General features: G+C 41.9%; 1 protein-coding gene across 3 annotated transcripts; it reads right to left on the bottom strand.

The window, feature by feature from the left end:
* Positions 1-590: 590 nt before the first annotated feature.
* LOC103882906 (neuropeptide S receptor-like) lies at positions 591-25,193 on the bottom strand. Of its 3 annotated transcripts, XR_644879.4 has the most exons (3): positions 7,860-7,926; positions 5,318-5,436; positions 591-897 (listed from the first exon to the last, which is right to left on the bottom strand). XR_644879.4 is itself a non-coding variant. In XM_021935902.2 (2 exons), the coding sequence occupies exons 1-2, from the start codon at positions 24,689-24,691 to the stop codon at positions 745-747; spliced, it is 300 nt and encodes a 99-aa protein (XP_021791594.1). In that variant the 5' UTR covers positions 24,692-25,193; the 3' UTR covers positions 591-744. The 3 variants fall into 3 exon arrangements, 1 of the variants encoding a protein (XP_021791594.1); XM_021935902.2 differs by lacking the exons at positions 5,318-5,436; positions 7,860-7,926 and adding an exon at positions 24,545-25,193; XR_002520975.2 differs by lacking the exons at positions 591-897; positions 5,318-5,436; positions 7,860-7,926 and adding exons at positions 22,075-22,977; positions 24,545-24,634.
* Between the last annotated feature and the right edge of the window lie 747 nt (positions 25,194-25,940).

Here is a 25,940-nt window from a genome sequence, read left to right as displayed (position 1 = left end):
CTCAGGACTCCAAGCATGGCTTTTGCTGGACCTTCTGTGAATCCCATTTTCTCACTTTCTTCTCTGGCCTGTAGAACAAGACTCTTTCCCTGGTTGTGTTTTTCTTTTCCTTTTGAACATGAGCTCTACTCATGTCTGTGGGGCTCTTACTTTCACAGATCATTTTCTTCTTTGAGAATATTGCACCATTCCTCTACTAGGTGTGCTGTGCTCACTCTTCTACTGAACAGTCATTTCCAAAGTCTACACTTAAGCATCCCGATCCTTGAGATTATACTACTTCATTATACTACCCCCAGTAGTGCTGTTGCACATCATTTGCATTTCAAAAGCAATGTCCACAGGCTTTAATCTGCAAAGTACTCAAGACTTAACATTAATAATTGAATAGAGATAGTGCTGGTACATTTTCTGGGATGTATTCCTTAAGCTCATAATGCAGGATGATATGGTAATATCACCTTAGTAAACTATGGAGGCTATTGTGTATAAAAACAGGGAAACCCTACAGAACCATTTGGTGGCACTGATAATGGTATTTCCATTAGTGTAGTGAGTTACTTTTATAATGAAATCTTAGAGGCATTCATATGTGTTAAGTATGCCAGAGGAAATATTCAAACATGGGTTTTATATTGTTTCAGAAATTATTCCCAAATTTACCGATGTGTTACTTTTTTTTTTTTTTGATAAAATTCATTAAAAGCAGGAAGCCATAGGGACTTCACATACAGCTTCCTCCTCTCACTTGCATAGTGACCTACCTGTGATGGCCAGCTGAGTCACAAAGAAGGTCATTCTTGACTTCCTCTTTCTCCTCCATGTGGAAAAAAGCACAACGGAGTTTCCAACAATGGTAAAAACAAAGAGGACCCATAGAGTTATCAGTTGCTCAGTCTGCAAGAAACAGAGAAAAATAAGACCAGTGTACCAGTGAGAACCGGCGTTCCTTACAGAATGCATGGCCCGGGCTTTGGTGCTGGATTTCTTCCTCCTGGCCCCATATCCCTACCTTTGGAAGCTCTGCTCTCAGGAAAACAATGACAAAATGGTCTTCATTTAGGCCAGCTGCAGAGTAGATTAATACACCTTTTAAAAATCTTTTGGAAATATATGTCAAGAGACAAAAAGTTTGTACTCTTTGGTCAAGTAATTGTAACACTGTGTGAAAAGTAGGTCAAGATGTGAAAAAGAACACCACTGTCACAAAGATGTCCATATTTATTGTAAAAAGAAATTAGAAATTGTTTAAAGATAATAGGGTAGCTAAGTAAATAAAGCACTTCAATTCAGTGAACTATTACAGCATAGCTATTAACAATGACAACCACGAAGACCATGTAGTAATATTAAAAATACCTATAATATAATGGTAAGTGGGAAAACATGATAAAATCATGTACTGGGTATGATTACAACTCTGTAAAATTATATACATAGCAAAAAGGCTGAAGTACAGTAAAATGTTAAAAGCAGTCATATTAGGACAGTATAATTATGGGTTATCTTTTGTTCATTTGACAGAATTTTATAAGACAGTAATATTAAAGTTCTACTGAAGAATATTTCTGTGGTTTGAATGTGTCCTCCAAGGTTCATATGTTGAAATTTAATCCCCAAAGCAGTGGAGTTAAGGTAGAACGTTTAAGAAGTGACTAGGTCTTGAAGGCTCTGCCCTCATGAATGGATTAATGTCATTATTGTGGGACTGGTTAGTTATTGCAGGAGTGGGTAACTGATAAAGGAATGAGCTCAGTTCTCTTCCCTTGTCTCTCTCTCACCCTCTTGCTTTCTGCCATGGAATGATGCAGCAAGAAAGCCCTCACCAGATACCAGCACCTTCCCAGACCCTCACACTGTAGAAATAAATTACTTTTCTTTATAAATTACTCAGTCTTTGATACTCTGTTATAGCAGCATAAAACAGATTAAGATAAATGATTGATTAGTAAAAAGAAAAAAAACAGGAATGCTATTAATCTAACAGTCCTTCTAAGAAATTTGTTTTGTTTTGTTTTGTTTCATTTTTTTGAGACAGGGTCTTGCTCTGCCACCCAGGCTGGAGTGCAGTGAAATGATCTCAGCTCACTGCAAGCTCTGCCTCCCGGGTTCATGCCATTCTCCTGCCTCAGCCTCCCAAGTAACTGGGACTACAGGCACCCACCACCACGCCTGGCTAATACTTTTTGATTTTTTAGTAGAGACGGGGTTTCACCGTGTTAGCCAGGATGGTCTCTTTTCCTCCTGACCTAGTGATCCGCCCGCCTCAGCCTCCCAAAAACTTCTAGGATTATAGGCATGAGCCACCATGCCTGGCCTTCTAAGAATTTTTTTATGAGCATTTTCATGAGTCCTATACTTTATCAATCTGATATTTAGGCTCTCCATCCTGGATTTACAGATCAGTTTCTGAGATCCTAGGTGGAGGTCAGGGCCTTGGAACTGCAGAACTGTGGAAATGAGGATAGGCATTGTGGTGATGTGGGGGGAGGATGAGGGCTGCACAACTAGAGTGGGAGGATGACAGGGTTGGAGAGCTCTGCAGATATATCATGTCCAGCATACGTATGTCACATCCCACTTGGAGGGCACCATCTTTGCTCAGCTTCAAGCCACACACTTTTTCTCTGGTTCTTTGACGACTAGAGGGGTCATATCCTGGATAACTCATTTCTCTAGCAGTCTTTAAATGGGTGATAAAGCATCAGGAATGAAAACTAATTATTATGCAAAGTACTGTACTGAGTTGAGGGAGTGAATTTTTGTAAGAGAATTCTCCCCATTGAGATAGATAGACAACAGTGCTGTCAGTAGCAGATACAACAGGAGAGGCCTTTGATGTCGTAGACTGACACTTCCCATTCAGGTGATGTGTCAGCAGTGGGACATAAACAAGTGATTTGAATTTGGAGGACCTCTCTTTTGAAAAACAATGGAACAACTTGCAGACTAACATAAGCAGCCAGGTGGCTTGGAAGTCTCCATCATAAGGTCTCACCGACACCATGGTGCTGACAGATGGAACAGTTGAGGGACAGGGTTGGGGATAATGTGTCTATGTTCCTCAAATTGTTCTAATATAATATTCTATCAGGGAGGATGATGGTGCCCTGGGGGTGTCTAGGTTCAGGAAAGAGCCCATCAAGCAGGTGGCCTGGCAGGTAAAGTATGACAGAAGGCCATCAAATACTTTTGGTCTCTAGAATGAGCTTTGGTGTGAATGCCCAGGGCAGCGCTGTGACACAGGTTTTGGGCCAGCCCTCCTGTGCCAAGCTCTTAGTTCTCTTTCTTCCCTATTCCTTGTTAACATTCTGAGTCTTCTAGGGAAGCGCCCCAGTTTTCCAGAAGCTTTTCCACCTGTGTAGCATGAGCTTGGCTATGAGCAGCTGCACGTGGCGGAGGCCTTTGGAAAGTGCTTCTCAAAGTGTGGTCCATGGCTAGGGTAATTATGAAACCTGGTTTGCCTAGGACAGTCCTAGTTGTCAACTGCTGTCCCAAGATAATTATTTAAATTTCCCTTTCTCTCTCAAAAAGTGTCTTTGGTTGGATAGTCAATTATATAATCATCCTATCCATGGTTCCCAGTGGGTGGGCTCCAAATATCATAGCCTAGTCTGTATCAATCCCTAAAGATGAATTACTCTCTCTCTCTCAGCTTTGAAAGATTTAGGGGATTTAGAGGTTTGGGTTAGTTCAAGATATGATATGGGTTCCCTGGAGACCTTTCAAGAACTGTGCTCATTGAATATGGCACTTCGGCCCTAGAGTTGAAGGAGTTCACAGCTCTAGTGGGTCACCTACGTCTACTTTCACAGCCCCATGCTGGAGGCTGGGATGGCCTCCTCTCTCTGGCTAAGGCCGCCATACATGTCTTTGGCACTGCCAGGAGACCGAGGAAGTGTTACAGCACACTGGCTGGCTGGAAAAGAGGTGCTATCTCTTCCGCTGCTGCTGTTCTCCATGTGGGAGAAGAAACTGAATCCACAAGGCACTGCATACCTCTACTTAGTTTGTAGTTGCTTGATTTTTACTGTATGAGACTTCCCTGCATTTCTCTTCTCTCTCTCTCTCTTCCCCATCATATTCTGCTTTCCATTGTTTACAGTGAAGTTTGTAAGAATTTTTTTTCTGTTGTTTTTTTAGAGACGGAGCCTAGTGCTGTCCCCCAGGCTGGAGTACAGTGGTGCCATCTTGGCTCACTGCAAGCTCCGCCTCCTGGGTTCACGCCATTCTCCTACCGCAGCCTCCCGAGTAACTGGGATTACAGGCGCCCACCACCACGCCCAGCTAATTTTTTGTATTTTTAGTAGAGACAGGGTTTCACTGTGTTAGCCAGGATGGTCTTCATCTCCTGACCTCATGATCCGCCCGCCTCGGCCTCCCAAAGTGCTGGGATTACAGGTGTGAGCCACCTCGCCCAGCCACTGTGTCCCTTTTCTTAATGCAATGTCCTTTCAAGCTCTGCTGAGAATACAAATAAGAGATTTTCCAAGATTTACTCCCGTTTCTTGTAGGGAATCCGTTTCGTAAAGAGAAGCATGTTGATGCCTTAAAGCAATTTCTTCTTTAAAAATTGCAATTAGCTGGTCGTGGTGGCACGTGCCTGTAGTCCTAGCTACTCGGGAGGCTGAGGCAGGAGAATCACTTGAACCTAGGAGGCGGAGGTTGCAGTGAGCTGAGATGGCGCCACTGCACTCTAGTCTGGAGACAGAGTGAGACTCTGTCAACAACAACAACAACAAAAAAGAATTGAAAAGAATTGAAAAGCCTAGACGGTGCAAGGGGATGGTTTATTTCTGCACTTGTCCAGTACTGTATTGGTCTCTGTTGAACTCTTTCATTCTTGAATGGAGAAAGAAGAAGGAAGAGAAAAGCTAAAGCACTTAGGATGTTTCTTTGCCAGATCAGAAAGCCAGGTCTCCATGGTGGGAGAGGTGAGAACAATGTCTGGAAGCAGCCAAAGAAGGAGGCAAGGGTGGGATGTGAGGAAGATAGTAGATACAGGAATGTTTTCCTTACTGAGGCTCTGTCTTCACTGCCACCATCCATAGCCTCGCCCAAGTTTTACTCAGCCAGCCGTCCACACTCCTTTAGCTGGGAGAAGGCACTGACCACAATCCTCTTCTGTGAGGTCTGCAGCATTCAGTGAACCTCCCACAGAAATTTGCTCACTGGAGGTGGCCCCAGCCTCAGTGGATGGACTCTGAGTAGTGGAATGCCCTGGGGCTGATCTCTTCTCTGCTGACCCCCCAGGAAGGCCTTTACTTCCTGTCAGAGAGCAGAGGAGTCTGTCGACCCCTCCCTCAGAACGTCTTACCTACTCTACACGTTGTGGACATTCCTCCAGTTTTCCAGCAGGTGGAAGGGAATAGGGACCTTCCCTCTTTTCTACTTCTGATATGGAAGCCTTTTCAACTGAAATTACTTTCTGATAGCCTATTGGATGAGAATTGGAAAGAGGAAGAGAATAAGTGAATTCAGGGGAGTTTTGCATCGGAAGTCAACATTACATTTTCAGACTATATCTCTCTTTCATATTTTCCTTTCCTCATGTAAGTACAGGCAGGCCTTACTTACATGAGTTTCCAGAAAAATAAATGCTGAAGTGAGTAAATGGTCTGCTTTTCACATACAGAGTTGGCATTTATGACCCTGGCAGCAAAGTTCACATTTCCAGAAATGAAGTTTCTGTCTAATGGAAGAAACTTCTGGTCCCCAGTGGGCAGTAAATGACTGCTTTCTTCATCTTTGTAGAGTGCAATCCAAGCCAAGGGATCCAGTCTTTTCAAAGTAGTCCCGGGGCTCAGATCTGCATTGTTGAAAGTTCAGAGTGACAAGCACTACATATCAAATCACCCTGGTTTGATGTATCAGTGAATTGGAAATCATTCCCTGGGACTGGTGAGTCAGTGATTGCTTGGACTGGGTTTTTGTTCTTGGGCTGTGCTTTGGGACGGTAAGTCCAAGGAGCTCTGTAAACAGGTTGGGGTCTATTTTCCTTTGATTGGCTGATGTCTCTAGGGCAGGCTGAACAAATCCTATAAGTGAAACCCTCCCCACCTCCACATCTTTTAGAATTTTCTATTGGCAGATAATCTCCCCTTACTTCATAGGCTTCAAGACACTTCTAGATGTAGGAAGCCTCCCTGGCCAAATGCTTCTGGGGTCTTCCTAAGAGCCATGTTGATTTATCTGTTTATTAATTCATCTAACATCTATTAATTGCCTACTCTATGCCAGACATAGTGTAAGGTGTTGGTGCTACAAGACAATAAAATAGGTTGAGTGTATAAGTTATACTCAGTCAAGTTTAAATCCTGTTTCACTGACTAGTACAAGGGTCATTAAGTATGAAAATACTCAACTGCTTGCTCCTTTATTCACAGCCATATTACGCGTGCATGTCCCCCTCCCCACCCACAGGCACACAGAGACACACACAAATCCCAGGATAATCTGGAGAGTCACGGTAATGGGGATTGAGGAAACAATTTCAGAGGAGTGAGAATATCACAACCAGGTGAACCTCGTGGAAGAAAAGTTGATAGGCTTTGAAACCAACCTGACCTGGACTCGGTCTCTGCTACTTGTTGGATGTGTGATAGGTTGTAAGTGATAACCTCTCTGACCTTCTTATTTGTAAAATGAGGATGAAGACGAAACCTATCTCAGAATAGTTGTGATGGGTGGATAAGATGATGAAGATGGAGGTTTTTAGCTCAGTGCCTGCTACATAGTAGATATGCAATAAAAATTGGTTTATCTCCTCCCTGAGGTTTGTGGACTACATACGTACATTTGAGGGGTGATAACTCACTACCTTTTCAGAGTGATGCTTGAATTCACCGTGTTCATCCTATTTTTGGTACTAGTCTATTGGAATTTCACTAAGCCTAAGAAGCATTCTCCCTACCCACCCCCCACCACAGTGTACTGATGGTGTCCCAACACCATCCCCAAACTATTGCAGAATATAGTTGGGCATAAAATGCCCCCTAGTGGTGATGTGAGGCAAAATTCCAGCCAGATGGTCAAATACTGAGTGGAAATAAGAAATGTATTTAAAATGTTTCAGTAACTAAAGATTGGCCTGTTCTCAGCTCAATTACATGGTTGCTGGTACATGACTGATTGGCTTTTAACCTCAAGTTAATCAGGCTACACAGTGACATCAGTTCTCTGCAGACCTGGATAATTGCAAATTGGGATTTAGAAAGATGAATTGCAGGGTTCCTTTGATGATGGTGATGCTTCCACAGGGCTGATAGCTGGGATGTGGCTCCATGAGCCATGCTTCCAGAGCCAAAAGGATGTCCATGCTGGCAGGCACTAAGCCTGGTTCACAACTCCACCCCTGGCATCTGTCTGGCCCATAGAAGGTGCTTAATAAATATCTGTTGGATGGAAACATGGTTGATGACAAGTGCAAGGCTACTTACAAGAATCACAGAAAAGGTCATTTGAAATGGGAATTATCTCAGGAAATATAGGACATTAGTTACTCTAGTCGATTCTGGATCTGTCAGGCTAGTCTGGATTTATCCAGATCCAAGGAATAATGATCTCCTTTTTCAGTTAGGTGCTGAAAACTGGAAGACAAAAAGCCTAAGTATCTTTAACAATAGTAGGGTGAAAGGGAATGAAATAATTTGAGTGAATCACATTAATCCAGTACATGGCTTACTGAGTTTGTAATGTATGTAGTAGGTGCACAGTACATGTTTTTGATTGATTGTCATGTGCCAAGGATCATTTGATAAGCCTTACATATTGCTCACTTAACCATCACAACTTGACCAACGAGTTATCACTGTCCTCAATCTTTTGGTAAGGGAATGAGGTTCAGAGAAGTTACTTACCTGGGTTACTGGCTCATTGGGTGATGCAGCTGGGATTTGAATGTAGCTTTGCTTAATTGGAAAGACCATGCCCTGCTTACTCTAGTAGTTTTTGGCTTGAGGATAGTGAAGTTTGGCTTGAGGATTTGGCTTGAGGATAGTGAAGTTGCCTCATTTACTTTCAATTTTCAAGGGAGAGACAATTCTTCATTTTCTTTCTGAGCCAAAACTTGCCTGAAGCTGAGTTTCCGGGGCTGGGTTGGATTCATGACTGTCTCCCCCAGGACTGAGCGTAAGGTCCATTCCTTGGAGGAATGGAGGGACTCTATGGCAACATGTGGCGCCCACACAACAGTAGTGATAAATGTCACAGAAGATGTAGCTACATCAGCTGTCCTGGGAGTCACAAAGCTTTCCGTGCCCCTCGTGTTTTCAGGGTTTGTTTTAGGAAGGTTGTTATGTACGTGATGTTGAAGATGAGTATCTCCAACACAGGAAGGAGCAAATATTTGCTATTTTCCAAGATAGGAAAGAAAGTATCAGAAAAAAGGTTTCAATGATTTGGTGTCACTTCTCAGTGAGAAGACAATGAAATTCTACTTCTCTGTCACTGAGACTTGTGTGGCTTCCGTCATTCACAGCAGCAGGCTCTGAGGCCTACTCAAAGCCTCATTAATTTGCTTAGGTGAGTTGGCAATATCAAGTGCAAAGATAGAAAATCTCTAATTTTATTAGGGATCAGTCACAGTGTAACACAGAGACATACATGGGCACCTGATTTTAAGTGAAACAGGCAGGAGCAGATAGCAAAGTTCTGTGTTCCTGAAGCTGCTTAATTAGACTTGGAGAATAAGACACAATGTGAGGATGTGGTGACCCCGGGCAGTAACTGGACAGTTGGTAATCTGTTATTTGGGAGGTCATCCCAACTTCTTCCCACATCTCACCCCACCTGCTGCTACAGAAGCAATGACAGGTGGTCAATAACCAGTCAAGGTCAACAAGGAGGCCTGAAGGTAGGACTGGGCTAGTTCAGGAGGGCCTGCCATTTTTCTCCCTGACAGCCATCTCCTTCTGATGATGCCTCTTTTTAAAATCTGTCTCTCCTCCCCTCCCCTGCCACCAACCCCTGAGCAACCCAGCTGGGAGGCATGCTTGCAAATACAGTTGAATTATGGTCATCACGACCTCCTGTTGGCATTCACATTTTCTAACTGTTTTACCATGAACTATGGGGATTCTGTCCCGGATTACCCAGGATTGTCATCAGTTATAACACTCAATTATGAAAATATGTATAACAAGATTTTTTAAACATTCACAAAAAAGTAAGAAACCTGTAAAAAGCTACATATGAATTTGGTTGTTAGCTCAAGTTTTAATACTTTTGTAAGGCTTTTCATATCACTTTAACAGGGGTCTAGAACAGGGAGAGATTGCACCCTCTGCAATGCCTCCAGACCTGTCTGGAGACTGGTAAGACAAGCTGACAGAGACCTTCTTCATGAAGAATAGAGAAAGTGGATGGGATGGGAGGTGCAGTTGAAGCCTAGGCCCGTTGAATTGGAGAGTGGGACTGTGGACCACGATTATTCCAAGTAGTTGTGAACTGAGAGTCATTCTGTGAACTCCCGTGTAGTATAGCAGAGGGAAAGGCATTTACCCCAAGGAGAGAGCCTTGCTTACATGTTGGTGTAGAAATGACACTCAGGCCAGAAGTGGGAATCTCTCCTGAAAATCACGGAGCTGGAGACGTGATTATACTGGTTTGTAAACTGTACAGTCAAATTCCATAAACATTTCTGAGAATCTAATACCAAAGTTCAACGTACTTTGGGGATATAAGGGAGGCTAAGACAAGGAGCTTCTAGTCTGATGGTGGAGGCAGGTGTGTCAACCAGAATTTTCAGTGTGAACTTCTATGATAAAGATGTTGTAGAAACCCAAATAAGGAACATGTAATAGAACCTAGGGAGGGGCTGGTCATGGCTGGTCAACAGGTATAGCCTACAGAGATTGTTATGCGAGCTGAGTCTGAAACAATGAGTAGAAGTAGCCAAGCTAAGAAGTAGAGTGCCTGGCAACAGCGTAAGTGAAGGCAGAGAGTGAGAACTGCAGGTTAGTGAGGACAGACAGTGGCCATTCAGGCACTTTTGAGGTAGTAACAGCAGAGAAAGGTTTACGATGAGAAGCTGGAGCTCTGTCCGAAAGCCAATTATTTTAATAATGGAACAAGGTCCAGGGCCTGTGTCATTGTCCTGAGTTAGAAGAACGTGCCCTCAAGAGGAGAGATGCTTGTCCATCTGCGATCTTCCTCAGTTGTCTTCGTCTGAATTGCCTTTGCCTTACCTCTCAACACCATCATTACAAGTGACAGAATGTAATACTAACGCCTTCAGACTGGGACTGTACCGGAAAGCGATTCAGCAGACTCTGGATTACTGCCTGACATTGATTTCTTAGTTTAGTCTTCAGGACATGTTGAATAACTGCATTAGTCATTTCTCCTCTGACCAGAAAGACATAGTTACTGGTTTGGAGTTTTTATCATCAGTACCGTGGATCGTAGATCATGTTTTGTTAACAATGTTAATCTCCCACATCCTAAACATTCTCATTTCGATCAGGGCTTGGCATGTGGGACCACATTTGCGTTACTTTCAAATTCAGTTTTCTGGTTACTGGTGAATTCTTGAATTTCACCAGAAACAGAAATGCCAATGTTCTGCAATCATTTTAATGTGAATCTCTTCTTGCAATTTGTTCTTGGATCACAAGAGGACTTGCAAATTAACCACTAATAGCATGTATTGAAAGCTTTGAAACAATTAAATTCTGGGATTCCATCTGAATTCCCATAATGTAGCAAACCACAAATGTTAGAAATCATTTGGAAACCCACTGGGCTTCAAGTCTATATAGTAATTAATATTTGCTGAATAAACGAATGAAATGTCGGCTATATAACAAGAACTGAGATTAACATTTAAATTGCTATTTAAGCTCTAGACTCTTGAAATATGGAAAACTAACATTTAAGTAAATTAAGTAAAATCTCTACAATGTGGTAGAAACCAAAGTAATTACTACATGATAGAAATACCCAGAATGTATTATTCCTGATGATCCACATAATTAAAATAATAAACCTTCAGGAATTTATTTTCTGTTCTGGAGGTGCTAATAAAAAGGGAAAGTGTCTGAGAAACTTTCCCCTGGGAGCGCACCTTGGCTTGGACCTGATATTTAAAATCCATCTGGGAGGCTCAAAATCAAGTAGCTAAAAGAAACCAGGAGGAGCGAACACATGGATGGGCAGAAGCAGACGTAAGGACCAGGGAATGGAGTTGAACATCCTGGGAGATGAGAACAGTAGGAGAGCGGGCATGAGAGAGGCTCAGCAGGAGGATTCCTGCTACAGAGTCTGGAATTGCTACTCTTGCAAGCTTTGTTTTCTGTGCAGCTAAGTTGGGTGTTTGGGTAGCAAAATGTAAAAGGCTAATGAGTTGGTGTGCACTCAATTCATACAGCCAGTCATCTGCCTTGGTTTTCATTTGCTGTCTTCTTCCCTTGCCTGCATTTCTGGATCCCTTAATGTGCTCTCTGTGTCATGCAAGCCTCACTTGCTTGGGTTCATTTCTGGGCTTCTGCAGAATAAATAGATTCTTCCCATTTACTCTCATGGAAATACAATGCACAAAATTTATTTGAGAGGTTGCATGGTGTATCTTACGTGGTTATTTGTTGTTTAGAATAATAAATGTAATATGTGCTCACTCTAGAAAATACAGTAAGGTTTTACATAAAGATAAAATAAAAATCATCTGCAAAGTGATTTTCAGAGAGAATTTCTTACTTTTCCATCTTGGTATTTGTTTCTTTTATATTTTATGAGTATATATAAAACTTGAAATATATTATATGTATTGTGCTTTTAAAAACCTTTGACATTGCACAAACAGAAATGGTTATTATAGGTGCATAATATTCCTTACTATTCCATTCTATGGTTGTATCACAATTTTATTGTTCCATTGTTAGAAACTTGCTTTTTAATAAAAACAATGCAGTCTTTGTTTCTGTCTTCGAATGTTTCTTTAGTATACTTATGCTATAATCCTACAAATAGAATTACTAGGCAAAGTCTGAATACATCGTGTAAGTTTGCTGTATATTACCAAATTGCTTTCCAGAAAAATTGGGTTAAGTTGTTCTGATTTACTCTCTCACAAACGGTTTTACAGAACTGTTCTGGCTTTATATATTATTTTCCTTTCATCTTTATTTGATTTGTCTCATATTATGATGAATTATTGAGTCTGTATTGTTCAAACCACTATAAACAATATTTTTCACATATTCTTTTAACTCTGTATTTAATCTAAAATTGTTCTTATTTCCCATGCCCTTTTTCCATTAGAAATATTATTTATTTTCCCTCTAGGGCTCTTTATATATTAAGGACTTTAACCATGTTTTTTAATATAATTAATGTATATACTATTAGCTATAATATTATATGTTTATTTTTATTGTAAATAAATTTCTTAATTTGTTGTTTCCCTATAAATTTTTGTTTTTAGGCTTGAATAGTGCTTGCTAATCCTAAAATTAGTGTCATCATTATATAATTTTTCTAGCTATTTTGTAAAAATTTAGTTCCACAATCCAGCTGAGATTTACCTTATAACTTTATATAAGGGCTATTACTCACCCACTACTTTTATTGCCAAAATATTAGTTCCTTTTGTACTAATTTTGGTTGTTTCTTTGTAACATTAAGTTCATATATGTACTAGGACTTTATTTTCAGGGCAAACTATTTGTTATTATTGATCCATCTATCAGTTATTTTGCTAGTTCTGTAATGTTTTGCTTACTGTGGTTACACATTTATTAATAACTAATAGGGAAACATATTTCTTCCCCATAGTTGTGTTCAAATTTCTGAACTTTTCTCACCTATTTTTTAAATAAAACTTTCAATTATCTAATCAATTTAAAACAATCACATTGAGGTTTTGATTAAAATTATTTCAAACATTATATGCTAATTTGGGGAGAATTGACATCTTCACGAAATTTAATCTTCCTATCTTGAAGCACCACATGTCTTTCCATGTATTCTATATATTTCAGTAATGCTTTGCCTAGAGAATTCATGCTATCTTAAATTCGAATAGTGTTTTCCAGTTTATAAAACATTCTCATTTTTTCACAATCCTCTCAGCAGCTGAGCAGAAGCTCCAACTTGGATATTTAGAGACTGCAGTTCTTGTCCTGACTCTAACGTCTACCAGTTATGTAACCTTGGAAAGGTCACTTTACCTCTCTGGGCCTCATTTACTCAGAGCTAGTTCTGTTCGGTTATCTGCTAAGTTCTTTCGGGAAAGCACATACTGTAACAGAGTGTTTTCTGAAGTGTGTACCAGTGGTCATTATTAGAGGTAATATCATAATGCTCTGTGGTCAAATAGATTTGGGAAATGCATGTTAAAGAATTAAACAAGTTTCTTTTCTTTCTTTCTTTTTCTTTTTATTTTTTTGAAACGGAGTCTTGCTCTGTCGCCCAGGCTGGAGCGCAGTGGTGCGATCTTGGCTCACTGCAACCTCCGCCTCCAGGGTTCAAGCAATTCTCCTGCTTCAGCCTCCTGAGTAGCTGGGACTACAGGCACCCGCCACCATGCCCAGCTAATTTTTGTATTTTTAGTAGAGATGGGGTTTCACCATGTTGGCCAGACTGGTCTCCAACTCCTGACCTCAAATGATCCACCTGCCTCGACCTCCCAAAGTGCTGGGATTACAGGCTTGAGCCACCGTAAACAAGTTTCTTTACTGTAAGACTTCCCAGAGAGTTGAATAGGTGAATGCATCCTCTAAGTATATAATGGTGTATAGTATGTGGTGCTTCCCAAGTTCTTTATTCCACATTCCCCTGACAACTGCTTAAGAACTCTCATCATAAGAATTCTGTGGAACAACCTTTGGGAATTCCTGATATGGTGGAAAGAGCATGCACCTTATCTGGGTCATAATTTTAACCCATATCTGGGTTAAAATTTTTGGATTATTAACTACTGTGTGAACTTATCTTCTCCGAGCCTCACTTTTATTTTCTCTAAATCAAAGAGGACAATGCCTGTCTCAGAGCTTTAGGAGTTGCCTTAGACATTACTGAGCACCAAGATTTCCTGCCTTTCCCAGTAGGAGGATTATGTTTCTCTGCTCCTCTGATATCAGATGTGACCGTGAACTTACATTGGCCAATGAATAGTGAGTGGAAGTCATATGTGTTATTTCTGGGCAGCAGCTTATGAGAGCAGGGCAAGGATCATTACTCTGTATCTCTCTAGCTCTTGCTCTCCTGACTTCAGTATTATGGAAGCCTGTGTTGACATGGGGCTTCCATCAGCTGGTTCCCTGAGAGATTACAATACATGGAGCCCCTTGTTAACCTGTGATGGACATGGGACATGAGTAGAAAACAAATATTAATATATTATGGTTTTAACCCAATGAGAATATCCAGTTATTTGTTTCCTCAGCATAAGCTAGCTTAACCTGATTAATGAATGAAATAATCGATAGAAAAGACTGAATGCCTAATAGAGTTGCATTCATTACATTATTCTAAGTTTTATTTTAGGCTGATAGTTTCTGTGTTCTTGAATACTCTGCATTTTTATCTCAACCTAGACCAAAAATCCTGAAAAGGGACTAAATACATTGGAAAGGGAATAAATTTATTCTTAGCCAAAAGAATATCTTCTATCTTCATGGATTGTTCTGGGTTGCCAAGGGTTAGAGTCTACAATAATAGGTGAAAGAAGAGAAACCTGCATTTGAGCACTTGCAATATTCCCTTTCATTTTTTATTAAATTATGACTTGTGAATAATGCTCCTTGTGTGCACACTTGGGTTCAATATCTGTATATGAATGGAATTCTGAGTGCTGTGGGGATACCTTGGGTCTGATTCAGAGGCCTGGGTGAGTCATGGCTGTAGCCCAGCAGAGGAGTTTTGGCTTCTGTAAGGAACTCCAAGAATCCTTTAGACTCTGTCCAGAGGGGATGGGGAGTAGGAGTTTATTTTACATTAAGCAAAGGCTTCTCTAAAATGCAAACAGCCATGGCAGGTTAGGGGGGTTATGAGAAGAGACATTTGAGGGATGGAACTCAGCACTCTTTTACTCAGAATGGTTTTTCTGCTAATACTTGGAGTCAGTTTATTGAAGAAAGAAGTTTTGATGAGATAAAAGAGGGATGGTGGAAAAGGGGAAGAAATAAATGCTTTTTAAAAACTGAGCATGCAAAGTCCAAGCTGAATGCCCTGGTAAGGATGAGGGCAGACAGATAAGGCTGGGAAAAGAGAGGCTTTTCAGAGGGCAGGGAATCTTCATGAGGGTTCTTGTGAGTCTTGTCAAAGTTATGATTGCATCTGATTCCTTTTCAACCACCTACTCCTGCCTTTAGAAGGAGGAAAGAGTCCCAGGAAGTTTCTTTTTTATTTATCTTTAGCAATGCATGACTAGGCTGGGTGGGTGGAGAGTCTTTGAGGGTGGAGTGCCTGGAAAGGTGGAGAACCTGAGAAAATGGAGAGGCAGGGAATGTGGAGAGGCCAGGAGGGTGAAGAAGCTGGATGAATGGAGGGTCCAGGAGGCTGGTCTTTGAGGGGGAAAAGCATCAGTCCTCCCCCACTTCCCACCTTCTCTGGGCTTGGAGAGGATTGTCACAGGTTAGTAAGCAGAAGTCCTCCACGACTACCTCCCTTCTCCTGTCTCTCAAAACTGTTCCTCCCACATGAGAACTAGCTCCATTCCTACTTCACCATCCAGGCAGGGATGGTGGTTATTGTTCCGCACCCAGGGCAGAGATACCTGGGGCTAGAGTAGCCCTGTGATGTGTGCAGGATCCCACAACATAAAACTGGCTGCCAGGTGCAGAGCCCGTGGCTCCAGCTTACATTTTGCTTGGATGTTTTAAGCTGTCAGGAAAGGATGTCATTCCTTATGCTTTTTGGAGGAGAATAAAAAAATCTTCTTATTGAGCCATCATGAAAAAATGAGCAGATGTCTTGGGTAGTTTTTTGAGCTGATGTTTTTAGAATGGTTTTAGTATTTTTTCATAAAATTGCACAAGTGAATGGCATTGTTATTATCTGGAATGCAGAGAATCATTTGAAAAATGTAAGACCCTTTTCTATGAGGAGGGGTAGAAACTTTTACTTTCTTGGTTACTCAAAACTGTACAATCTAATGTGAATCAGTTTTTATAAGAATCTATTCAACCTCTTTGTAATCTAGATAATAACAGGACAAAATCCATGGGCAGAGCCAGCCTCTGTACCCTCCAAATGTGTAATAATGCAATGTCTGCTTGACTCTCTGTGGACCACGTTTTGAGACCTTGGCTTCAAGACTGTCAATGTCATATTATACTTAGTATTTATATCTATTAGGAAAGTATTCAGCTTAGCAGTGGCTTAAACAAAGATTTAATTTTTTTTTTCATATAATAAGAAATCTGAAGATATGTTACTGCTGAACTCAATTCACTAAGATTCCCTTGGCTTCTTTTTCCTGTGGTCACAAAATGGCTGCTGCGGCTCTATGCCCTGGGTCTGAATTCAAGTCGGGGGGACGTCAGAATGCCAGCCATATCTTTCTACTTTGATCAGAAAAGGAAAAACCTTTATTAGAAATCTCAGAGACTTCCAATTAAGCTTCCCAAACTGTGCTACCTTTAACTGCAAGGGAGACTAGGAGAGTGAGTACTTAGCTGGGACGGTGAGAAGGAGGTTGAAACTAAGTATTGTTTCAACCAAATGGCATCCTGGGTTACAGAAACCTGTTCTCTTTCCCTGTCCCTCCTCCAGGCTCGTGTAGTGCCTCTACTCACCAATCCTATTGATGTTTCCCAAAACCCGATAGTATCATCATTATTCCTCGTCACTACTAAATAATACATAACATGGCTTACTATGATGTCACGAATCCCTCCCAAATTATGACGCCTATAAATTCAACCCAAATGGTTGGTGAAAAAGGATTAAGACTGTATCTACCCAAATTCATTCACATGAACTTACTGAGATATTAGCAGTAAACTTGTTTTACAGATTATTTCTTGATATACTCTTTCATTCAACAAAATATTTATTGACCTTGTATCTGCTATGTGTCAGTCACGGTACTAGGGATAGTAGGATCTAAAGGTGTCCCTAAATAACTGACATCTCGTCTGCGTGTGTGTGGGCATGTGTGTCTGTCGTTGTGTATTTGTATGTGTCCATGTGTATGTGCTCATGGCTGTGTGTGTATGCGTGTGTGCATATGTGTGTATGTAGGTGAACATACATGTCAAGAGAGGAACCGTGTTGCACAGAGATTCTAAGTGCTTTGGGAGCACAAGGGTAGTGATGTGATGATGCTGGTCTACTGAATGATTCTGAAGCCTTCCCGGAAGAGGAGGCAACTGAGCTTAGAGTGATATCAGAAGAAAAAGGTATGAGAAAGGCATTTCCAGAAAAGGGAAACAGGACCTTGGATCCTCAGACTATGGTAAGACATTCAATACAACGCAGTCCAGGATGTGAAGAAAGGAGTAGAGAAGGTGATTGGGTCAGTGAAAGGCCAGTAGGCCAGGCCCAAGGATTTGGGTTTTATCTACCAGAGGTAAGGATCAAATCTTTAAAGCCATGCATTATACCCCCGACCCTGGGGGCATTTCTCTTGCCCATCAAGGTAACTAATTCTTGCCAATGAAACTCAGTCAAAGTCATGTGTCATTTCAGACCAAAGCCAACAAGACAAAGTTTGCCATCTGCCCTGGAAGCCACTTGTTCTAGAAGGTGTAGCTACAAGTTGACCTGTTTGCTACTGTGATGTGAGGGAACAATAAACCTCTGGTGCGTTAAACCACGGAGATTCAGGGTTCGGTTTCTACTATTTCAGAGCTTAACCTATCCAGACCAAAATCAGCTCAGAATCCTCTTTCTTTTCTTTCTTGTTTTATTTTTACCTTATCTTAACTTTTAGGAAGTTTACACCTTTAACTTCTCTCAGACTTCAGTTTCATATCTGCTCAAATAAAAAGAATGCTATTTTAAATCCCCCTAGAACTGATGGGTGGTTCAAAGGTGATACTGTGAAATCATATTGCAAACTGTAAAGTGCTGACATTAGCAATAGATCTATCATTTTTAGGCAGCCATCAATATTGCCTAAGTGAGAAAACAAGAATCTTGATTATTCCTTACAACTTCCTCATGACCTTGGGTGATTTTGCCATCTGTGGCCTGGAAAATCTTTATACCAGAGAAGAAGCCATTTCTTTCTTTCTCCAGATAGGGCATAATTTGCTGTTTCTGCAAATAGCCTTTCATGTAGTGGGCCATTAAGTTTGCTTAGATAATAGCTAGACATAATATCAGGATGACAAAGTAAGAAATAGAATTTTTCCCTCTGTATCTTATTCTACATTTTCATGGTCTCTCTTTTCTTTTCTTTCTTTTTTTTTTTTTTAAAGAAAAGAAACAGCTTAATTCACCACCATTGTTTGAGGACCACCTGCATATCAAAACTGTCCTGAAGTGCTTCCACCTGCAGTGGTCTCTGTCAGTTAAAACTTCTTCCTTACAGATAATGCTGCCTCCTCACCTCTCAGTAGTTGTCTTGAGAAAAGAGTGGAATGACGAACTCCTGGAACTCTAATTATGAATAATGAACACTACTGGGGGCCACTTGCTGTTCTTTAAGGCTATACAAGCATTCTCTCCCATTCACAACAACTCTCTACAGGACATGCAATTATTAGCTTTATTTGTTGGGTGAGGAAACTGAGACACCGGTGGAAGAAAAGTGTCCAAAGTCACTCGGCTAGATGGTGTGGCACTGGGATTTGACCCCAGAAGTCTGGCTCTAAAGCCTGCTCTCTGAACCACACTGCCTCACTGAAACGCTGGAGAAAGCTCAAAAGCCTGAGTTTACTTGGGAGGTTTAGAGGTCCAGAGAGAAGCTCAGTTTACTTAAGAAAAATAGGTTTAGATTTCTTATCTACCTGAGTGCATGGCTTGAAACATTCTTACTTCATCAACAGGAAATTATTTCAAGGATGGCAGAATGGCATTGTGAAGCATGAATGGATGTGCTTCTTTCCACTTCTTTGATACACTGTCCCCCAGCTCAGGCAGCCCCACTGCCCTCAGAGTGCACTCTTGACTCCATCAGTGCAGACAGAAACAAGTCAGCACTGGGCTTTCAAAATACCTCATCGAGGATATGTTAAACAGCTGGAAGAGAAAGGGGTTTTTCTGTTGCAAGAGGGTGTGACTTCTGAGCATTTAGAACAGAGAGCCTGGAATAATAATTTTGGAGGAACACTGTGTCGTCAATTTCCCCATGATAGGGGGGTCGCTCAGGGCGATGGAAGGATTTGATGGCGCAGTAGTGGTGTCAGATGCCAGGGGAGATGTGAGGCAACTGAGACAATGACAAAAGGGTATTGGATTGTCCCCCTCCAAGGGTTAGCAGGAAAAAGGGGAGGAAGAGAGAACATTTGCTACATTTGGGGAGCACAGGATTGGAAGGGTGCTAAGGTCCACTTACTGTGTAGGGACCAGGGAAGGACAGTCTCCCAGACCTTCCTATCTATCAAGAGGTGGAAGTTGTACAGTGTAGGTGGCTATGTGAGATGAGAGAGGGCCAGAGACACTCCATTGTGTTTTCTGCAGCCCAAAGTTGGGAGCAGTCAAACTTTCTATTTCTAGGAAGGAGGCAGAAATTATAGCCGAGATTGAGAGACAGGGATTCAAGCACCCTGTACCAGGAGATAATGTGGCCAAGGGACATTACCCCAGAAAGCAGTGTGGGCCTGACACAGGTCGGATGGGAACCCAGATGAAAGTCCAGAATGAGGATGACCACATCTGAGGGACAGACAGGTCTTGCTTCAACTGATGCCAACTTGCTCAGATCCCTCACTAGATCAGACTCTCTTCACCTTCCATCCCTTACCACCCCCCCCCCCCCTGCCCCCCCCCCCCACACACAGAGAGAGAGAGAGAGAGAGAGAGAGAGAGAGAGAGAAATGCACTACAGAAGCACTGCCCCTGGAGTTAGATGCCTTCCCAAAGCCAGAAAATGTGAAAACTCTTCCTGGGCTGAAAAGCTCTGCAATGACTGGGTTTATTCTGAATTAGCTAAGATTATGCTTCCTGCCATCAGATGTATTAGTAACACAAAGAGAAATTTAGCCGAGGAAGATTTCCTTTTCAAATACTAGCCTCTATAGTTTGGAAATTGCATGCCATCCTTAGCCTTTCTCATTTGCGTGAAGTGAAATTGGACACACTGCATGGTAGAGTTTACCCCGGGTCAGGGATTAGAAAGCAGAGCGCTAGATCTGGGTAGCAGAACTGGCTGGAAGGAATAATGTATTTAATAATGATTTAACTGAGCAAAACTAGTAGTAGTTCCCTTAGGAGCAGCCACAGTATTCAACTGTAGAAACTCAAATTGAACATACTGAGCGAGACTAATTAGAAAATAATAAAAAATGCATGATGTAAATGCAAGATCCCTGGTTACAAATTGCAGGAGATACATTTGGGGGTTGGAACATGAGGAATTCTGGATTCCAGGAAGGACATCACTGACACTGTCCTGGGACCAGGGCAGGAAGGGAGAACAGCAAGCCCTGGAAAGTTGTGAGCCGTTGAGGTGACAGTCACAGGTGAAAATGCCAGTACTTGATAGGTAGAAGAAGGTCTTAGAAATGAGTTATGAACCGAAATGTAGTGAAAACAAGCATGGTCTACTTAAGCTTCTTAATTTGAGCTCCCTTGCAAAAGCATAGTGTGAGATAATGCGTTGAGGTGAAATTTGCTTTTGTTACATTAATGGAGGAAGAGTGTGTTAAGAAAATTAACAGTAAGGCAGTGTGGCAGGGAGGGTGTACAAACAAAGGGAATAAACTGTGTCCAATCACCCTCAAGCACTTAGAAGCAACCATTTACATATAAACGATAGTTAGACTAATCGCGTATCACTTGTAACTATCCACTGAAGGAGGCGCAATAAAAGATTGTTGTTAAGTGATATTTAGCAGTCTTAGTTCATATTTCTCCACTCACCTATGAGTAATAAAACTAAGTTTCATTTACATTATTTTATAATTTAGGTAAATTCATTAATTGAGACAGGTCTCCCTCCCAGTTACTTCTAATTAGGTTTCTCATTAAGTATCAGAGATTCAGGAAACATTGCTGGTGAATTCACCAGCAAAATTAAGGGCTTTCTGTGTGAAGAGTTTTGTATTTGTTTTGCATTTGGACAGCCTTATATGCAGATACCTCATTTATTTTCTGATGAGCTAGTTCCCATTTCCCCTTGAAAACTTCTGGTAGATTCTTGAAGCGCATATAATTCCTTAATGCCAAGAACTAGGTCTTGAAGAGGTGAGCTGGATGTGATCTTAAAAGTACACAAAACTGGAAACTGTGAAGGGACCCAGCATCTGAGCTGAGAATCCTGAACCCAAGACCATGTAGGGTTAGTTACACAAGGCCCATGGTAGAAGATGGGATGGGTGAACCCACCCCAGACCTCCCTGCTCATTTCCAAGAGCCTCACATGCTTAGGAAGGTGGAGCAGGTTAGAGTGGTGGGAGCAGAAGCTAGAATTCAAGGGTGGAGGTCAGGGGAAGGAACAGACACTAAACCTGTGAAGGAAGTGCCAGTAAGATCTAGACGGGGTGTTTTGTCTACTCCCGAAAGAGCTTTGGGGTTCAGAGGATAAGAACTAGAATGTTCTTAGTTTCCCAGAAACTAAGTCAGAAGCCCAGGTAAGTGGACTGAGCAAGACAGCTGAGACTAGGTAAGGCTGCCATGCGGTAGAGATGGATTCCCCAGGGCTGGACCAGATACTTGGTACCAGCTTATGGTGCCTCAGCTAATTCCATACCCCACCCACTGGAATCTAGAACTGATCTTGGTCTCATTGGCTTAGAAATGGATTAGAGACAAGCTGAACATGCTTGCAGAAAGGGACCTGGGTGAGTATAGAGACCAGGCAGGGTAGGGGCTGATGGGTGGAAACTTGGTTAATGAGAGCCCCCACCCACCTCTGTCATAGGGAATACATGCTTTCTGTTGCTTATTTGACAAAATGTTATAATTGGAAGAAAAAAACGTATCACAATTTGTTTATACAGTCAATGTTTATTGAGTATGACCAGCATAATGGTAGGTCCTGGGAGAAAATATGAAACAAATATAAGGCATTCCTTTTACTCAAGGAGCTTGAGGACTGTAACACATTCACCCAACATATATGGAAACAGCAGTTTAAGACAGAGCTGCACTAAGTGGCAAGAAGAGAGGTACAGTCCGTGACACTAATGAAGCTCGGGGAGGGATGAGTCACGGAGGGCTTCATGGAGGAAGCAACCCAAGCTGAGCTTTATAGAGTGGGTAAAATTGTGATAAACAGATGAAGATGGAAGGCAGGTCTGGATGGAAAGATACACCATGGATTGTGAGAATTAAATGAGATACTTCACAGAGGTCACTTGCTAAGTGAGTCTTGCTATGACTCTTGGCACCAAGAATACCCAAAGTAAATGAGATGTATGGTTGTTGCTGTTATTTCTGTGACATTTACTGCTGTTGCTGTTTTTATTTTTATGCTATTTTTTACTGCTTTTGATAAAGGCAATGGGGATTAAAGGGATACATTTGGGAGACAGTAAAGGGGGCACGGTTTTGAATTTCTTCTCTAGTATGTCAGATAAAATGAATCGCAGTGAACAAAGGCTTGCATCAGAACTATTTCTGTGTCAACAATGCATTAAAATTGCTTGTGGTCAAACGGGATCATAGAAAAAAAGTTACACTAAGAAATGTAAGCTAAGTTCTCACAAATAACACCACTGATCACTGTGTAACTAAAAATCACAGGGTTTTAGTCAATACACGTATCTCTGTAATAATGAATCTGAGCACTCTAAGCTCCTGGCCAGACATAATTCCTCTCTTTCTGCTTTTCTCCTTGTCCAGTGGTCCAGCCGTTTTGCTGCAAACTTATCAATAGGAATCAACTAGAGATGCTGTGATTCTCTTTAGCGTCTGGCGATGATGTTGCTAGGATAGAGAGGACAAACACTCAGAGAGAGCAGGGTGGGATTTGTTTCTTCGCATATTCCAAATATCCCTGTAGGTGCTGTATTCAAAAAATGGCAAATGAGATTTCAGCTGAGATTGATTCTTGCCTGAGTCTCAGAATAACCACCTTATTGCTGATTATTATTCCCTTTGCCATGGAGGACCTCTCTTCATTCTGCTTGCTGTCATATTCTGAGAATATCAAAGAGGCTGCACAGGCAGCAATACTAAGTGGAGTCCTGTGCTTCCTGGGTGCACAAAGCCTGCCAAGATAGACTCTCTGGGTCTGCAGGCTGATTTCGTAAAGGGGATTATTCAGTCAACATTAAGTAGCAACAAACTCTAATTTTACTTTCCCTGCTACATCGTGGAGCTGTGCAGCTGAGCTGTGTATGTGCTTGCATTAGGAGGTGATTTGGAGACCAGGGTTTCGCTGAAGCCAGTGGAGGAGTGGTTTGATCAGGCTCTGCTTTGCTGCATAGTCATTAGGGCCCTGGAAGTTTAAGTCTGACTCCTGGGACAGCACCCTGCTGAAAGTTTTATTCTGAATACTTGCAAAAGAAATGAACTTCCAGTAGGGAGGTGGATATTACAGTAATGTTACCTCATTGTGTAAGAACCAAATCATTTCAAGAACATACAGAGGAGTAACAACAACAGCAAAACCCAACAAAGCAACAACTAGAATCTTTTTGAAGTATTTTTTCCTTTGGTGGAAAGGACCAGTTTGAGACCTGTGAATGATTGCAATGATTGCAATGACTAAACATATTGTTAGGCAGGGTGTGAAATAATCTGACAAGCCAGCATTCTGAGGCAAGAAACAGGAAACTGTTGTTTTCCCAAATGTGTGGTTCATTTCTGTCCACAAGATCTTGTTGCGGAATAAGAAACAATACAGGATTAGCTTAATGAAGATCCTTCCTCAGTGTGGCCCTTGGATACTTTGAAGGTGAAACTCACCAAACTCTCTGTCTTTCGTTTGTTCTAGGAGGGAATTTATTGCAAATGGTGGCATCATCAACTACCCTCAAAGAAATCTATTTCTCAGTATGTTTAATGAAAAGGATCATCAAAGAAAGTGTCGTCCTTCCTGCCTTATTCAATGCTGTTTCTCATCACATCAGTCACTGTCCAGGGGATTGTGAGCTTTCCACACCTCTGGTGTTGCTAGCAAAAAACTCATAGCTGTAACCCCTACTAGAAACAGACATTTCAAGTACTGCTATAGGATTAATTAAAAGTGCTTTCACCTTAGGAAAAGGGGAAAGTAAAAATCATCCACTCATAAATGTTACTCATGATTCACTCATTTCCAGCAGCATCAGAAAGAAAAACGCCACCTGTATTCCTAAGAAACTACAATCTAGGTCTCTGCATACTAAAGCTTGTTGCTTTAGCACTTCAGACTTTTAAAAATCCTTTTTAGTAAAGAAAATAAACAACACTCATTCACAATACTGGCTATGATCCTTTAATTGACACTCTTAAGTTCCACCAGTCTCATTATTATGTCAGTGTGCAGAGTCGCAGGCAGGAAACTTACCTTAAAGGAGTAGTAGAAGGAGCCCCATTCCTTTCCTTCCACCACTTCAGTAAAAGTCACTGTTTCAGTGCAAGCCACTGGGGAAGAATCCAGCATCTGCCCGGTCCCATTGGAATCGAAGCTGCCCTCTGTGAAGTTGGCTGGCATGGCTCAGGCGGGGTTGAGCCTCGCGGTCCCTGCTCCTGCAGCTGAGTGAGGGAGTCCAGCTCGCCTCCTGAGAGCTGGGCAGCAGCTGCAGCTCTGCTGAACAGAGGCACAGAGCCCTCCCTGAGCCCACCTCACTGAAGAGCTCTGCCTGATGACAGGGAGGATCTACGTGCTGCTCTCTCCTTGGCAATTACCACCAGCACAGCACAACCCTCATCACCCCACAGTCCCACCCAGGGCCAAGGCCCCACCCCAAGAGCAAGGGGGAGCTCCCCATAGCCATCAACATAGCTCCCTGGATGGGACCCCTGTTCTGTTGTGCTTTTTGTTACTTCCACAGTGGACCCCCACTTCTGCTCCAGCTTCAACAATACAGGAATTTGGACTAATCAGTAGGTACATGGATTCAGGTCATGTTTCCACTTCTGAAATCAAATTATAATTATACATTTGTTTCAGCTGAGGTTGCTTTCTGACTTAAAGCCTCACCTTGCCATCTACTCTGTCGTGTGCTCTTATTTCTGTAAGCGTAGGCAAATAGTAAGTACATTTGTGTTTCACACCCGTAGTTCTATCTAGGTGTTCACAAGGCAGCTCTCTGAAAAACACGAGGTCTGTGTTTGTCAATAAGCCACAACACCTTGTGATATGACTGGGAGCAGCCTGGTGAAGATTCTTAGTGCCTTCAGTATATTCACCTCAGTTTCTACCTAGGACCAATACTCAGGGCGAGGGTAGAAAGGAGGTAATGCAGCATCCCGGGCTCCACAGACAGGGCTAGGCAAGAATATTAAGAGCTGCTCCTGTTTCACGGAAAACCCACAAAGTACTTTACATGTTCTTTCACTCAGTTTCCCAAACAACCTTGTGAGATAGGCAAGGACGGTAGCTTTATGTTCTCCTTTATGCTAGCAGAGAGTGGCTCCAATAGGTGAAATGACTTGCTCAAGATCCCACAGCTGCTGATGTAAATGAGCTGATAACCCGTCTCCACCACTTCCTAGACAGTGGTGCTTTTACTGAGATTGGTTTGCATCAAATCTCAAATATCTATGGGGCATGAAGGTAACATGAATGAGGGTAGCAGGCTGGGTGTAAAACAATAGGAACTAAGCTGCTTATATGGCAACCAAGCATGATACCTGATTCCTCACGCTGAAAACACTCTGTGAACCAAACAGGTCCAGCCACTGGTTTATGACACTGGGAATAAGAGGTAGGGGCTTTAGTGGCCACCACTAAAGAACAT

This window comes from Papio anubis, chromosome 4, assembly GCF_008728515.1.
Source record: "Papio anubis isolate 15944 chromosome 4, Panubis1.0, whole genome shotgun sequence".
In the NCBI taxonomy this organism is placed as follows: Eukaryota; Metazoa; Chordata; class Mammalia; order Primates; family Cercopithecidae; genus Papio; species Papio anubis.
The sequence above is the reverse complement of the archived record's forward strand: the minus strand, read 5'-3'. Positions and strand labels throughout refer to the sequence as shown.

Bases quoted from the DNA above. Each gene is read 5' to 3' on its own strand.
- LOC103882906 (XM_021935902.2), bottom strand. From the start codon at position 24,691: ATGCCAGCCAACTTCACAGAGGGCAGCTTCGATTCCAATGGGACCGGG. The intron at 898-24,544 runs GTAAGTTTCCTG...TGTTTCTTGCAG, and splicing joins CCTTCTACTACTCCTTTAAG to ACTGAGCAACTGATAACTCT.